Below are 14,206 nucleotides of genomic sequence, written 5' to 3' on the forward strand. Positions count from 1 at the left end.
AATCACAAGCATGAAGCAGTATTAGCCCACTCAGTAATAATACGGCAATAGGCCTATTCTCCCAGCCGGGTCTTGTAACATCTCTCCCATCTTTCATATGGTCAGAATAATTAATTACTTCATCTCGCTCTACATTTATTCCAATTCACCTCTTGCACCTAATGATACACTAAGGCAGACCATCATCTGTTTCCATAGCTGTAATTCCTATGATCGCTAGTCTGTCGCCAGAGGCTCTAGCTTGAGGGAAGCCACTCCACATCAAGCGTGACTGAGCAGGAGTCTCTCCCGCTCTTACCGCAAGCCAATGGCATGTGTTGAAGGATTCTCAGGTTGACACATTCAACCTGTTTGACCGCGTTATGAATGCACCTTCCTTGGTCAGCAAGGTCTGGGGTGGCATCCGAACCTGGAGCTCCTGGCTCAGAGGCAGGGACGTTACCCAATGCGCCACAAGACTTCCTCTCTACATTTATACAGCTGAGAGAATTCTTGGACACCAGAACCCAATGGGAAATGGCCGGTAAATATGAGAATCACCTACTTGGTGTAGAAAGCCACAAACTTCCGTTCATCGAGATCCCCCTGAATGATGACATCATCGAACCCTTCCCCATGACCTGCAAAAGCCAATAAATGGTAATGACTGAAGGATTTTATATATCAGAGAAATTAAGAGATGTGTTGAAAAATGACATTGTTCATCATCATGTTTGTCAATCACTGAAGAAACTGCCTGATTTGATAAGTAGCTTAATGAGGTCTTGTTTCTCCCCCCCGAGATGCATTACCTCATTCTTCATCACATTGAATTGGTATGTGCCACTTGTCTGCTCATTCTTTTAACCCATCTAGATCCTCCTGAAATCCTTCTTGCTGAACCCTCTACTTGTTGTGTCACCTGCTAATTTTGAGATTGTGCGTCTGATGCCCAAATCAACCAGAAATGGATCCAGCACTGATTCTCCAATCCATCCAAAATTCATTTGTTGTGCCTCTTAGTTTGAAACTGATTGTTTTTCATGCTTGCTCACAGGATGTTTACAAATAAATATAACAACACGAGTGCAAAATACTTTTGACACCGGAAATATGAAATAAAAGCAGAACATTCTGGGAATACTCAGCAGGCCTGACAGAGAAAGAGACATTTCAGGTCTGTCACCTTTCTTCAGAAATGGGGGAAGTTAGAAATGAATTATATTTTCAGCAAATGTAAGAGGTGAGGGTGGAAAATGAAACAATTGGGAAGGCCTGTAGGACGGCGAAAGGCAGGAGAGATTAACTGCCACAAGGATTCATGGTTCAAAGCCAAAGGGAGTAACAGTGAGTAAAGTAAAGAAACAAAAAGGTGTGTCTGGAGTAGGTGTGAATAACAGAATCATGAGCAGCTCGCTGTCCAATGCCCCAAAATGCTCCTTCCCGATGAAATAGTGATTTACTTGTACTTATTGACACATATTAGTGGACTATATCTGTTGCTCACCGGGTAAATGAAACACAGATGAGGTGACCGTTTTTGAGAGGCTCTCCATTCAATCTGCAAATGTGACCCTGAACTTCCATCATCTGTCATTTTAATTCTTCACCTTGAACCCACACTGACCTGTCTGCCCCAGTCTCCTGTTCCAGTGACGTTTAACATAAGCTTGAGGAACTGCGCTTCTTCTTTTGATTAGGCATTTTACAGCCTTCCAGATTTCATGTTGCACACAGCAATTTCAGATGGTCACCTCTGTTCCCATTGTGTTTCCTTTTTGTTTTTATGCTTTTGGTTTCTCTTTTTTTGTTTTTAAATGGCTGTCGTTATTTGTCATTTACAACTCCTAGAGACACATCTTTTGTTTCTTTACTTGCCCCATGCCCACTGCCTTTGCCTTGTATACCACCTCTTTTGTGCTCAATATCTTTTGCTTTCCACCCTGTCACGCACCTTTCCTTTTGCTCTTTTTCCCATTCACTTGCTTAAAGCTTGTTACATTTCTAACTTTTCCCAGTTCTGCTGAAAGATTATCAACCTAAAACATCAGCTCGCATTCTTTCTCCACAGGGGCGGACAGACCTCCTGAGTATTTCTTAAAATTTCAGTCTTTATTACAGGGCCAGGAGGAGTTTACCTTTTGGATCCAGCGCTCCTCACCTCCTTTTACCTGCCAGGTTTCCTGAGGTGCAGGAATCCCATCTGACCTGTGTTCAATGTGGAAAGCTTGTAAAAGTTGATGTTTTCAATGAAAGGCTTACCTCCTGTGGGCCTGTCAGTCGCCTGCCTGTTGTGCTGCTTCAGTTACGATAAAAAGCTTGTGGGTTGAAGGCAGGTTGGCTTTGGGCTTGAAATTTTTAACACTTTAACTTTGCCGCCTAACCCACACCCAATAGTTCTGGAGGGTTAAAATTATCCCACCAATGCTTGAAAACTTCATAATTTCAGATACTCAAACACTTAAAGACATGATGACACCATGGGCGGGATTCTCCCAGACCTGGGCCAGGCCGGAGAGTCCCCACAAACAGGCCCCGCCGTTTCTCCGGCCCGCCCAGTGCCATTCACACCTGCTCTGGGCTGGCGGGACCTCGGCATGGAAGGGTTGGGTGGCGGCCTGTTGGGGGTGGGTGGGGGGTGGTCCGAACCCGGGGGGGGCTCCAATGTGGCCTGGCCCGCGATCGGGGTCCACCAAACGGCAGGCCGGCCTAAGTGGCTGGGGGCTTCCTTTCCTACGCGCCGGCCCCTGTAGTCCTGCGCCATGTTGTGTCGGGGCCGGCACGTTGAAGGAGGCCATTGTGCATGTGTATGTTGGTGCGGGCGCCACTGCGCATGTCCTTGTTGGTGCCGGCGCATGCGCAGATCTCGCAGCACACATTTTGCACCGGGATTGGCAGCTGGAGCGGCGCGAACCGCTCCAGCGCCGTGCTGGCCCGCTATGGGGGCCAGAATTACTCCTGGCAGCGGCCCGTTCATGCCGTCGTAAAACGCGACGGCGTTTATGATGGCATGGACTCTCTGCTGTGGCATTGGAGAATCCCGCCCTAAATGCATTGCCTTTTAACTATCCAATTGGTCACAATTCGTCAAAAACAACTTGTTAAACTTGATTAGCTCTTTATAATTCCAAACTAATTTTCTTGGGCAATCCCACAAACCTTTTGATACCCATTAACTTGATCTAAATTGTGAATTCTAAGTTTTTGGCCCACAGTGGATGTTAAATTAACTGATCTACAATGACCTGGTTTATCCTAATCTTCCTTTTCCAAAAGCGATGTTACACTGGCCACTCTCCAGACTAGAACACAATTTGCCTAGTTAAGGAGAACTGAAAAATTGTGCTACATAGAACCCCTACAGTGCAGAAGGAGGCCACTCAGCCCTTCAAGTCTGCACTGACCCTCCAAAAAAGCACCTTACCCAGGCCCACTCCCTCGCCCTAACCCCGTAACTCCACCTAACCCTCACATCTTTGGACACTAAGGGCAATTAGCAATCTACTTAACCTGCACATCTTTGGACTGTGGGAGGAAACTGGAGCACCCAGAGGAAACCCACACAGACACGAGAGGAGTATTCAAACTCCACACAGTCACCCAAGGCCTGAATTGAAGCCGGTCCCTGGCGCTGTGATGCAGCAATGCTAACCACTGTGCCACTGTGCCATCAGACCATGTGGTCAGACCGTCTACTGTCTTATCTCTGACTTCCTTCAGCAGCTGAGGCTACATGCCTGATTGATTTAGCTATCCTGAGTTCTGCTAATTGTTTAAGAACCAATTCTTTGCCCACAATTGTCTCTACCAATTTAGCGACACCCTCCTTTAGTCCATCTCCTTTCTCATTTCCACCACTGTAAAAACCATTGCAAAGTATTTATTCATCACTTCTGGCATACCTTTAACCTCCAGAGCTAGACTGAAATCTCATTTCAGTCACCTAACCCTCTCCTGTTTTCTTTTTAAGGTCAATCTTCTTGTGCCTCCTCTTGTGTGTCTTTTTTTTTTAAATCCTCCCTCTTTAATTGGTTCTATATGTTGCTGTTTGATCTGTTGTATGTTTCCAGCATGTTCTTCTTTTGCTTCTCAATTATTATTCTTGATTTGTAAGAAGTAGAGTACGATTTAGTGTTGTTGGAATTGCATTCTGGTCTTGGTGCAATGACACTCCTTGGGGCCCAGTTGCGAGGATTTCCTTTAGGTAACAAGAGATACCCATCCACCCTTATTTGACTAGACCAGCTTCTCATCTTTCCTCGGAGGAGGAAACAACTGCAGAGTGATTGGAAACTATATAGTTTATCACAGCATTTTGTCAAATATTTGCTAAAATAGATGAATATGACGTTATTATTTACGATTCGTTGAATGGGTTGTGAAAACAAAATTGACCCCTGATTTGCTTGGCATTGAAGAGATGGGAATGTGAAGATATCATAGGCTCCAATCATAGGCTCTAATCATTGAAGAGGAGAGAGTGGGCCTGTGTTCTAGGGTGGTTTTACCTGCATAGCGAATGCTTTTTCCAAACATGGCTGTCCAGAAGTACGGCACTGTGTTAATCTCTATTCCTTTCCCCAGGATATTAAGAGCAGCTATTCGACCTGGGGAAAGGCATAAACATAAGAACAGTCAGTCTGTATATTGGACCAATGCTGGGCCTCACACCTGCAGCAAGTAACTTTCTATCATGCGTCAATCTTACGGTACACAGAAAAAGAACCAGGCAGCAAGGAAGGACAAATGATCCATGCTTCACAAATCCTTTCTCACCTTACGGTATCAACCTTCTATTGCTTTCTCTCTCGTGTGTTTATCTGGACCAGTGTTGTCCAAAAGGATTTCAATGCTTGTTGAACTTTATCCCAATAGTGCCCTATTAATTTTGAGCACTTGTTTCATCTGATCAAGATTCTACTTAAAGGATTCTATGCTATTTGCCTCAGATTATCAAACAGTGTACCTGGTCACTATCACATTGCTATTGTGGGATCATGCAGTGAGCAACTTGCCGACCATGTTTCCTATATCACAACAGTCAGTATCATTCAAAAATATTTTCTTGCCCTTGAATTGCTTTGGACAATGGTACCATCCAAGCACAAATCTTGACTAGTTTTAGCACGAGACCCAGGCCTGTCTTAGGTACAATCCTCTCCAGAGTAGCAGATGGGTTTGACAGGTGGACCAACTGTAAGCCTGACGCTACTGGTTAAGGGGGTCAGTACTAGAGCACTAGGCCATAACTGACTGATAGTTATGGTCTGTATACAATAGGCCAAAGATGAAGACATGCCACGTGGAAACCATAATTAAACAGCCAATGGGTATCTTACTGTCAGCCCCATAAATGCGCAAAATACAGCGGGAACAATTCTGCTCTGCTAACCCATGTGTCAGGGTCAGCACAGCACAGGCAAGAAATGGCATTGCCGCTCAGGTTTGTGTGTAAAAATGCTTTTATGTTTTACCTCTTTCCCTGTCTTGTTGCAGAACATTGCAGTGATTAATCATGATGCGGAAAGATTTTTTAAAAAATGATAAGCAAGTAGAGCAGTAAATGGTTAACGAAAGAGAAAATGCTGGAAAATCTCAGCAAGTCTGGCAGCATCTGTAGGGAGAGAAAAGAGCTAATGTTTTGAGTCCGATGTAAATGGTTAAACTGGGAAAACAACTTGGATGAAGGAAACTGTAGGGTGATTAGATGTTGTAACTTGCTCTGCCCATTGATTTGAATCGCTCCTTCTCTGTTCCACCTTATCTGACACATTCTGTATTGCAAGGAAATGATAAAAATCTTAATATCTAGTTTTAATTTAGTTTTAATTGAGTTCCTTTCTGAGAGGTGTAAACATCAGTTTCATTCCCAGTGAAATGTTCAGTGGGAAGTAAAATTTACCAGTTGCATTGGGGGAATTCTCCCATTCTCCAGTTCGTAGGTTGAATAGTGATGGTGGGGCGGGGAGTGAGATTGGGGGGGAGGGGGTTTGCGGGAGGGGGGGGTAGAGAATTCCACGGGAGGCTAAAGAATGGTTTTATGCCAGCTTGAATTTCTCGCGGGATCTTCTACTGGTGCCCACCATGGCAGATCTGGAAACCCGCTGGAGGCCACCATGAAACACTACTCTTTGTGCCACTAGCAGGAAAACATGCCGGTCCAGAACATGTCCGGAACACCATGGCGTGCAGAAGTTGGGACTTACCTGCTTCTGGAATTTGGGATGGAAGCCACCAGCAACCCTGGAACACCACAGCAGTGGGTATGGAAAGCATCTACAGGTGGACCTTCCAGATGTAGAGTCATTGAGGACGTCTACCCACCAGCGTATTCCGGGGGCTCCATATTCTTTTTTTAATGGTGGGTCAGTGATTTTGAGCAACGTTTAAATATGGCATCCAAATATGACGGTGGGATGCTCACAAGCAAGCATGCCCCATCACGGAATATCCCCTGTTGTAAAATTAATGAAGTTGGGGCCGAAAGTTAGGGTACGGTTTTCCATTGACCTCTGCAGTGAGAAACACTCCCCCACCCCACCTACCCAGCACCCCGCCCCCGCCACGAGACATAGTCCCTGATGGATGAATTCTGCCCATTGAGATATATTGAAGCGATAAGCACAGAAAATAGGACATTCAGTCCAACTGTTGTTTGCTGCGAAGAGCCTCTTCCTACTTCTCACATACTATCAGCACACCTTTCAATTCTTTTCTCTGTCATCTGCTTTTCTAGCTTCACCTTGAATACAACTACCCTTTTTGCCTTAACGCCTTGTGATAGTACATTCATATTTTTAACAATCTCTCGGTAAAGAAATTTCTCCTGAATTCCCTATTAGATTTATGAATTACTTTCTTATATTTATGACCTCAAGGATATGCTCTCCCTACTCTACACCTACCTGATCAAGCCTTTGATTATCGTGAAATCTACTGTTACGAAGCCTTCTCTTTTCTACAGAAAAAAGCCCAAATTTGTTCAGTCTTGTAGCCACCTGGGTTGGCCACTTCCCAATTCCAAAATGGATGCCCGCAAAGAATGCAGGGAAAATTGGCCAGGCACAGAAAACAAGCAGGTGCAAGGTTTCCTGTGTATTAAGACTTGGAGAACCCAGACAGAACTGAAACCAATAGCCATCTACATATTAATGAGCAATCCCCAGAAACAATTAGAAGCATTGAAGCAACCGGGACCAAACCAGACTCCCCGGCGCCAGCGGGAGTTAGGACAAAGGAAGGCCAACAGACACAGAGGAACCAGCCAGTGATCAGGGAACAGCTCCAGTATTGGAGAAATCGATTGAAACGATTGGGACATGGTCCAATTAATTGGGACCAGGTCCGGGGACCGCCCAAAAGGCCGCAAAACCCCTGGGGGCTATAAAGTAGAGTCTCCAAGTTTAGTTCGCTCTCTTGGCCTTGGCTCTCAGTGAGGAGAAACCCGCCTAACAGCTCTTGGCAGGCTCTCTTGGCAGCTCAAATAACTCTTGACCGTGACTCTCAACAAGGAGAGACCTGCCTAGCAGCTGCACCAACCAAGTAAGTCTCCAGTCAACGCACGATACGAGATAGGCGCTCCTAGCTACTATTGCATACCAGCTTGAAACCTGCAGACTCAGAACTGGACAAAGGCCATTGTTCCTCTGACCTGGTGGGCCATTCTAAAGCTAAGTATAGGCCTTTAGTGTTAGTGATAGTCTAGTAAGTAGAGTTTTATGCATGAGTAGTGATTGACTGTGTGTATAATAAATGTGTTTTGATTTGAAACTTACTAACTGGTGTATTGAGTTATTGATCAGCACTTGGCTTTGAACCTCGTGGTGGTATCAGAAAGATACCTGGCGACTCTAGAGCAAAGGTTATTAAAACAGAGCAATTAAGTAAAAGCACACCGAGCAACAGTCTTTTGTGATAAATACAATCTCTGAGTTTTGGCATCATCATTACGAACCTTCTTGCACTTTCTCCAATGCTTCCAAATCCCTTTCATGACATGGAAAGCAGAAACGTTCACATTACTCCAAGGCCTGGATTTTTGCAATGATGGAGAGCCTCTCCGTTTTGATTTGATTTATTGTCACATGTACCGAAGTACAGTGAAAAGTATTTTTCTCCGGCAGAGGGCACATACACAGTACATACATAGTAGACAAAAAGAATAACCAACAGAGTACATTGACAAATGGTACATCAACAAACAATGATTGGTTACAGTGGGGAACAAGGAGTCAAACAAAGCAAATACATGATCAAGAGCAGCATAGGGCGTCGTGAATAGTGTTCTTACAGGGAACAGATCAGTCCGAGGGGGAGTCGTTGAGGAGTCTCTTAGCTGTGGGGAAGAAGCTGTTCCTATGTCTGGATGTGCGGGTTTTCAGACTTCTGTACCTTCTGCCTGATGGAAGGGTCTGGAAGAAGGCAATGGGAGGGGTCTCTGACAATGCTGTATGCCTTTCTGAGGCAGCGAGAGATGTAGACAGAATCAATGGGAGGATGGCAAGCTTGTGTGATGCGTTGGGCTGAATTCACCTCACTCTGCAGTTTTTTGCGATCTTGGACCGAGCAGTTGACATACCAAGCTGTGATGCAGCTGGATAGGATGCTCTCTATCACACATCTACAGAAGTTTGTGAAAGTCGATGCAGCCATGCCAAATTTCTTTAGCTTGCGTAGGAGGTAGAGACGTTGTTGGGCTTTCTTGACTGTTGCATCAATGTGAGTGGACCAGGACAGACTGTTGGTGATGGTGACCCCCAGGAACATAAAGCTATCGACCATCTCCACTTTGGAGCCATTGATACAGATGGGAGTGTGTGTCGTGCTATTCTTCCTGAAGTCGATGATTAGTTCCTTGGTCCTTCTGACATTTAGAGAGAGGTTGTTTTCAGTACATCATGCAACCAAGTGATTTATCTCTCTTCTGTAGTGTGATTTGTCATTGTTTAAGATACGGCCCATCACAGTCGTATCATCCGCAAATTTATAGATTGAGTTGGAGTTAAATCTTGCCGCACAGTCATGTGTGTACAGGGAATTCAGTAGAGGACTGAGCACACATCCTTGCGGGGCTCCGGTATTGAGGACTGTTGTGGAGGAGGTGCTGTTGCCTAACCTGACAGATTGCGGTCTGTTGGTGAGGAAGTCAAGGATCCAACTGCACAGGGAGGGGTCAAGTCCAAGATTGCAGAGTTTGGATATTAGTCTTGGGATAAGGGTGATGAAGGTGGAGCTGTAGTCTATGAACAGCAGCCTTATAGAGGTGTCTTTGCTGTCGAGGTGTTCGAGTGTTGATTGTCGAGCCAGGGAGATAGCATCTGCTGTGGACCAGTTGCGGTAATAGGCAAACTGCAGTGGATCGAGACCGTCTGGGAGGCTGGCCGTGATCTGTCACATGACTAGCCGCTCAGAGCATTTTATGATAACAGACGTCAGGGCCACCGGTCGGTAGTCGTTGAGGCAGGCTACCTTGTTCTTCTTTGGTACTGGTATTATGGTGGTCTTCTTAAAAGAGGTGGGGACCTCAGAGCAGAGGAGTGAGGTGTTGAAGATATCTACGAATACACTCACCAGTTTGCCTGCATAGGCTCTGAGTGCTCGACCAGGGACTCTGTCGGGGCCCGTCGCTTTCCGCGGATTCACTTTCAAGAAGGCAGCTCTTACCTCTGAGGCTGAAATAGTGGGTATGGGTGTGTCCAGGGCTGATGGGGCGGGTGGCACTGATGCATTGGCTGATTGCTCAAAGCGGGCACAGAATTTGTTCAGATCATTGGATAGGGATGCTCCAGCCATTGTGAAAATGGTGGAAGATGCTGAAACCCCAAACACAGCACCTCCTGTTTCCACAGGGTGGAAATTTTGATGTTCTCTGTTGGGTCTATCAGGATGCTTTGAGAACATTGTGTTAACAAAGAACATCAAGCACAATTATTGAACAAAGCTGATTTATTTACACTACTAAATTAAAGATTCTATCCAGTCAACAAGGAATAAGTTATTAAATACAACAATACGATACCTCTTTCAACAGAACTCTATGCTATGCACCTACTCTCGCTCATGCCTTATAACCTTCTCCCAGAATCCTAAATGTTACATGAAATTTATATCACTGCTCCTTATCTCCATCTGATGGTGAGAAGTATTATTATCTTATTGCTAACCATTTGTATTCCTTCATTGGGTCGAAGAATGATAGTACTGATGCAGTGGTATGTGCTGTTTTCAAATCATCTGTCCATCAGAACAAAACATTCTTCTTGATTAGAAGTCTCAATGCTGAAGTTCTAAAAGAGAAGTAAAAATGCGTACAATCTCTTTTTATGTTCCTTGCTAGTTTACTCTTTAACTTCTCTAAACTTATGACCATGACGGGGAAGTAAAAATTCCAGAAATGTCCGAAAAATCCCCAAAACCTGGCATCACAGGGGTGGGACTGGAGTCAGGCCAGGCACAATTCACAGAGGCAATAGGCCATTTAAATCACAAGCTAATTGTATTGAAGTGGTATTTTGGAAGAACATGAACGTGGAATCGGGAGTGTGAAGATTATGATAGGTACGATCAGGTCGGACCTTAGTGGATTCGTTTGGATGCCTAACGGCACCCCTTTGTCTCCTGGGACACTTTGGGAAGGTAAGGCACCCTTTGGGATTGTTAAAAGTAACTAAGTGTTGATGCCAAAGGAGCATGTGTGGTCTTTTACAACCAAGCATTCTGTGTGAAACCCTCACCGATTCTGGGACCAATGAGGGGCTAGCAGGGTGAAACTCCCGGCTCCCACGCCAAAAACAGCCGGAGAATGGCCGGGTCCCTGGCTGCGCATGCGCACGGCTGACAAGCTGCAGCGGTCGCATCGTACAACATGGCGCCGGCCGTGCGCGGACCTGACCTGCCATCTGCAAGCCACATCCCACCCCCTGGCCAGCCCCCACCAGTCCCCCCAATCCTCGCAGAAGCCTCCCATTCACCCGAGGAAGGAGCTGCGCTCCGAAAGCTAGTGATTCGAAACAAACCTGTTGGATTTTAACTTGGTGTTGTAAGACTTCTTACTGTGCCCACCCCAGTCCAATGCCGGCATCTCCACATCCTAACTCCATATCCCTGCCTTTGGCCCATATCCCTTAATATTTTTGCTTCCCAAAAATGTATCTATCTCAGATTTAAAATTAAAAACTGATCTAGCTTCAACTGCTGTTTGTGAGAGAGAATTCCAAATCTCTACCACCCTTTGATCAAAGAGATTCTTCCCAACACCTCTCCTGAATGGTCTAGCTCTAATTTTTAGACTATGCCCCCTCGTTTTAAAATCTCCAACCAGTGGAAATAGTTCATCTTTATCTACCCCGTCTTTCCCTGTTAATATCTTGAATACTTCGATCAGATCACCCCGTAGCCTTCTAAATTCTAACAAAAACAAGTGCAATTTGAATAATCTCTCCTCGTAACTCACACGCTGTAATCCAGGTATCATTTTTGTAAACCTACGTTGCACCCCCTCCAAGGCCAAAATATTCTTCCTAAGGTGTGGTGCCTAGAACTGCCCACAGTCTCCAAGTGGGGGTCTAACCAGGGTTTTGAATAGCTGCAGGATAACCCCTGTGTCTTTATATTCCAATCCTCTAGCATTCCATTAATAATAATAATCGCTTATTGTCACAAGTAGGCTTCAATGTGAGAAAATTGTTTAATTTGTGAAAAGCCCCTAGTACCCACATTCCGGCGCCTGTTTGGGGAGGCCGGTATGGGAATTGAACCTGCGCTGCTGGCCTTGTTCTGCATTACAAGCCAACTGTTTATCCCACTGTGCCCACTGTGCTAAACCATCCCCCAGCCTTTGTGATTATTTCTGCGGGAGTTCCTGGCATTTTAAGGATCTCTGCACCGGAACCCCCCCAAGTCTCTTTGGACGTCCACTGTACTTAACCTCTTTCCATTTAGAAAGTACTCTGCTCTATCCTTTTTTGGCCCAAATTGGATAACATTACACTTGCTTACATTAAATTCCATCCGCCACAATTTTACCCATTCACCTAATCAATATCTCCTTGCAATTTTATGCTATCATCTAGGCTGTTTGATCAAAATTGAGGAATATAACAAATAATTTAATAGAGTAAGTTTAAAATTTAGTTTTGCTTTGTGGTTGGAGAAGCTTTTTAAAATTACATGAAGTGACATAATTGCATGCCAAGTTCCTCCGTCCACCTCTCGCCCCTTTCAAAGCTAACCCTTTCAGTAGGCAGTTGATTTTTTTAATGTCTCCACACAGCTTAACCTCTTAAATTAAGTTGCAGGAAAGGCTGTAGTGACCCAACAATATGGGGACTGCAGCAGCCCGCAGCCTATTATTCAAATAAGCAATTCCCTGTGGCTGCTTGGTTAACCCAGTGCATCCAAGCACTCCAAAGAGCCACTTGGGTGATCAAAGTAAATAAGCCAATTATCATGATAGGGGAAGTTGTTCTGCACACTGTGCATACCAAAGTGCAGATTCTGAATACTGGAAAGCTAAATCAGTATCTGATGTTAGAAGGCACAGTGGGAAAGCTTGCTGCTCCCTAGAAATGGGCAGACAGAGGGTGGTAACAACCCCCAGGATTCATGAATGTAGAGAGAGAGAAAGCCAAAGATGTGATGTGGCAGAAGATGATGAGGAAACGGATGGAGTGAGAAAGGAGTAATTGGGAGAAGTTGCTATCACCCTCTATGTGGATGGGTCTCTTAGGATAGTCGCAGGGAATCCTTGAACAGGATGGGCTGTAGTGGAGGAAGGAGAAATGATCAAAGCGAGAGAGAGAGATTGACAGTAATCATTCAGCCTAAGTGGCAGAGGTGAGGGCCATAAAAGAAGCCTTAAGATTGGCAGAAGGTAAAAGGGTGACCATAAATACTGATAGTCGATATGCACTCGGAGCGATCGAGGATTATTTAGGACCCTGTAGCAGGCGGGGAATGGTCACATCTAGTAGACAGGTGATTTGACATGCGGAATTAATTAGGGAGTTAATAAAGGCTGTGCAGGGTCCAGAGGAAGTCGCGGTGATTACAATAAAAAACATTTTTTAAAATTTTAGAGTACCCAAATCTTTTTTTTTCCAATTAAGGGGCAATTTAGCATGGCCAATCCACCTACCCTGCACATTTTTAGGGTTGTGGAGTGAAACCCAGGCAAACACGGGGAGAATGTGCAAACTCCACACAGCCAGTGACCCAGAGCCAGGATCGTACCTGGGACCTCGGCGCCACAAGGCAGCATTGCTAACCACTGCGCCACCGTGCTGCCCAGAACCAAGCAATTATAAAAGGTTACAGACATAAATGTTGCAAGTCTGCAAACACAAGCAAAGAGAAAAATGAAAGGAATGGGAAGAGAGGGAAGCATCGAAAGATGCAGATGGAGTATGGAAAAAGGAAGGGAGAATGATATCCCTGCTGGGAGTTAAACAAATTCTATTGGGAATATCTGAAAGGAATCAGCATACTGGACGGAACATGTTGGAGATAATGAGATGGTGGTAGGGTATTGATCAGGAAGTTGCTAAGCATTGCCAACAATGCATCATTACATGTTCCCATATTAACCCAGGCAAGGAAGTCATCAAAATTAAATTACACCACTAGCCATGGTCCAGGGGGTCATGGGAACAAGTACAGATTGATTTTATGGGACCATTTCCATTATCGAAGGGGAAGGAATACTGTCCAGTGATGACTGATCAATTTACCAGATGGGTGGAAGCATTCCCAACAAGGGACTGTTTCGCTCTGACCGCCCCAAGAAGAGTTTATACCCTGATGGAAGGAGTGCCAGCACATATTGATTCAGACAAGGGTACACACTTTACTGTAAACAGATGGGGGAAAGACAAAAAATATCACCTGCCATACTCAAGAGTTCAGAAATGGTGTTGAGAATGAATAGAGCATCAAAGACATCCATGATTATAGCAATCCAGCAGGCGGGGAATGGTTGGACTATCATCCTACCTAGAATTCTAATGGGTCTGCGGACCACCCCAAATAAAAGTACCGGATCTACTCCATTTGAGTTGATGACAGGACAAACAATGCAGGGTAGATGGACGCAGACCCTCGCAAGAGGCAGGATTCGAGAGTATGTTCGTGAGAAAACAATGAGTAAACAATTACATCAGATCAAATAAGAAGTCAAGTGCAGGCAAGCAGTTAGAGATATAGATTTACTTACGAGATAATTATGACAGGT

General features: G+C 44.9%; 1 protein-coding gene across 8 annotated transcripts in view; it reads right to left on the reverse strand.

The window, feature by feature from the left end:
* LOC119963410 (apoptosis-inducing factor 3) overlaps positions 1-14,206 on the reverse strand; it is a 199,507-nt gene that overhangs the window by 19,625 nt on the left and 165,676 nt on the right. For all 8 annotated transcript variants that reach the window (XM_038792517.1, XM_038792553.1, XM_038792536.1 and 5 more), the window contains 2 exons: positions 4,488-4,586; positions 545-620 (listed from right to left, as the gene is read on the reverse strand). In XM_038792517.1, coding sequence (XP_038648445.1) covers positions 545-620; positions 4,488-4,586 — 175 coding nt within the window. The remainder of the gene's footprint in view (positions 1-544; positions 621-4,487; positions 4,587-14,206) is intronic.

Source organism: Scyliorhinus canicula, chromosome 1 (genome assembly GCF_902713615.1).
Source record: "Scyliorhinus canicula chromosome 1, sScyCan1.1, whole genome shotgun sequence".
NCBI classification, from domain to species: domain Eukaryota; kingdom Metazoa; phylum Chordata; class Chondrichthyes; order Carcharhiniformes; family Scyliorhinidae; genus Scyliorhinus; species Scyliorhinus canicula.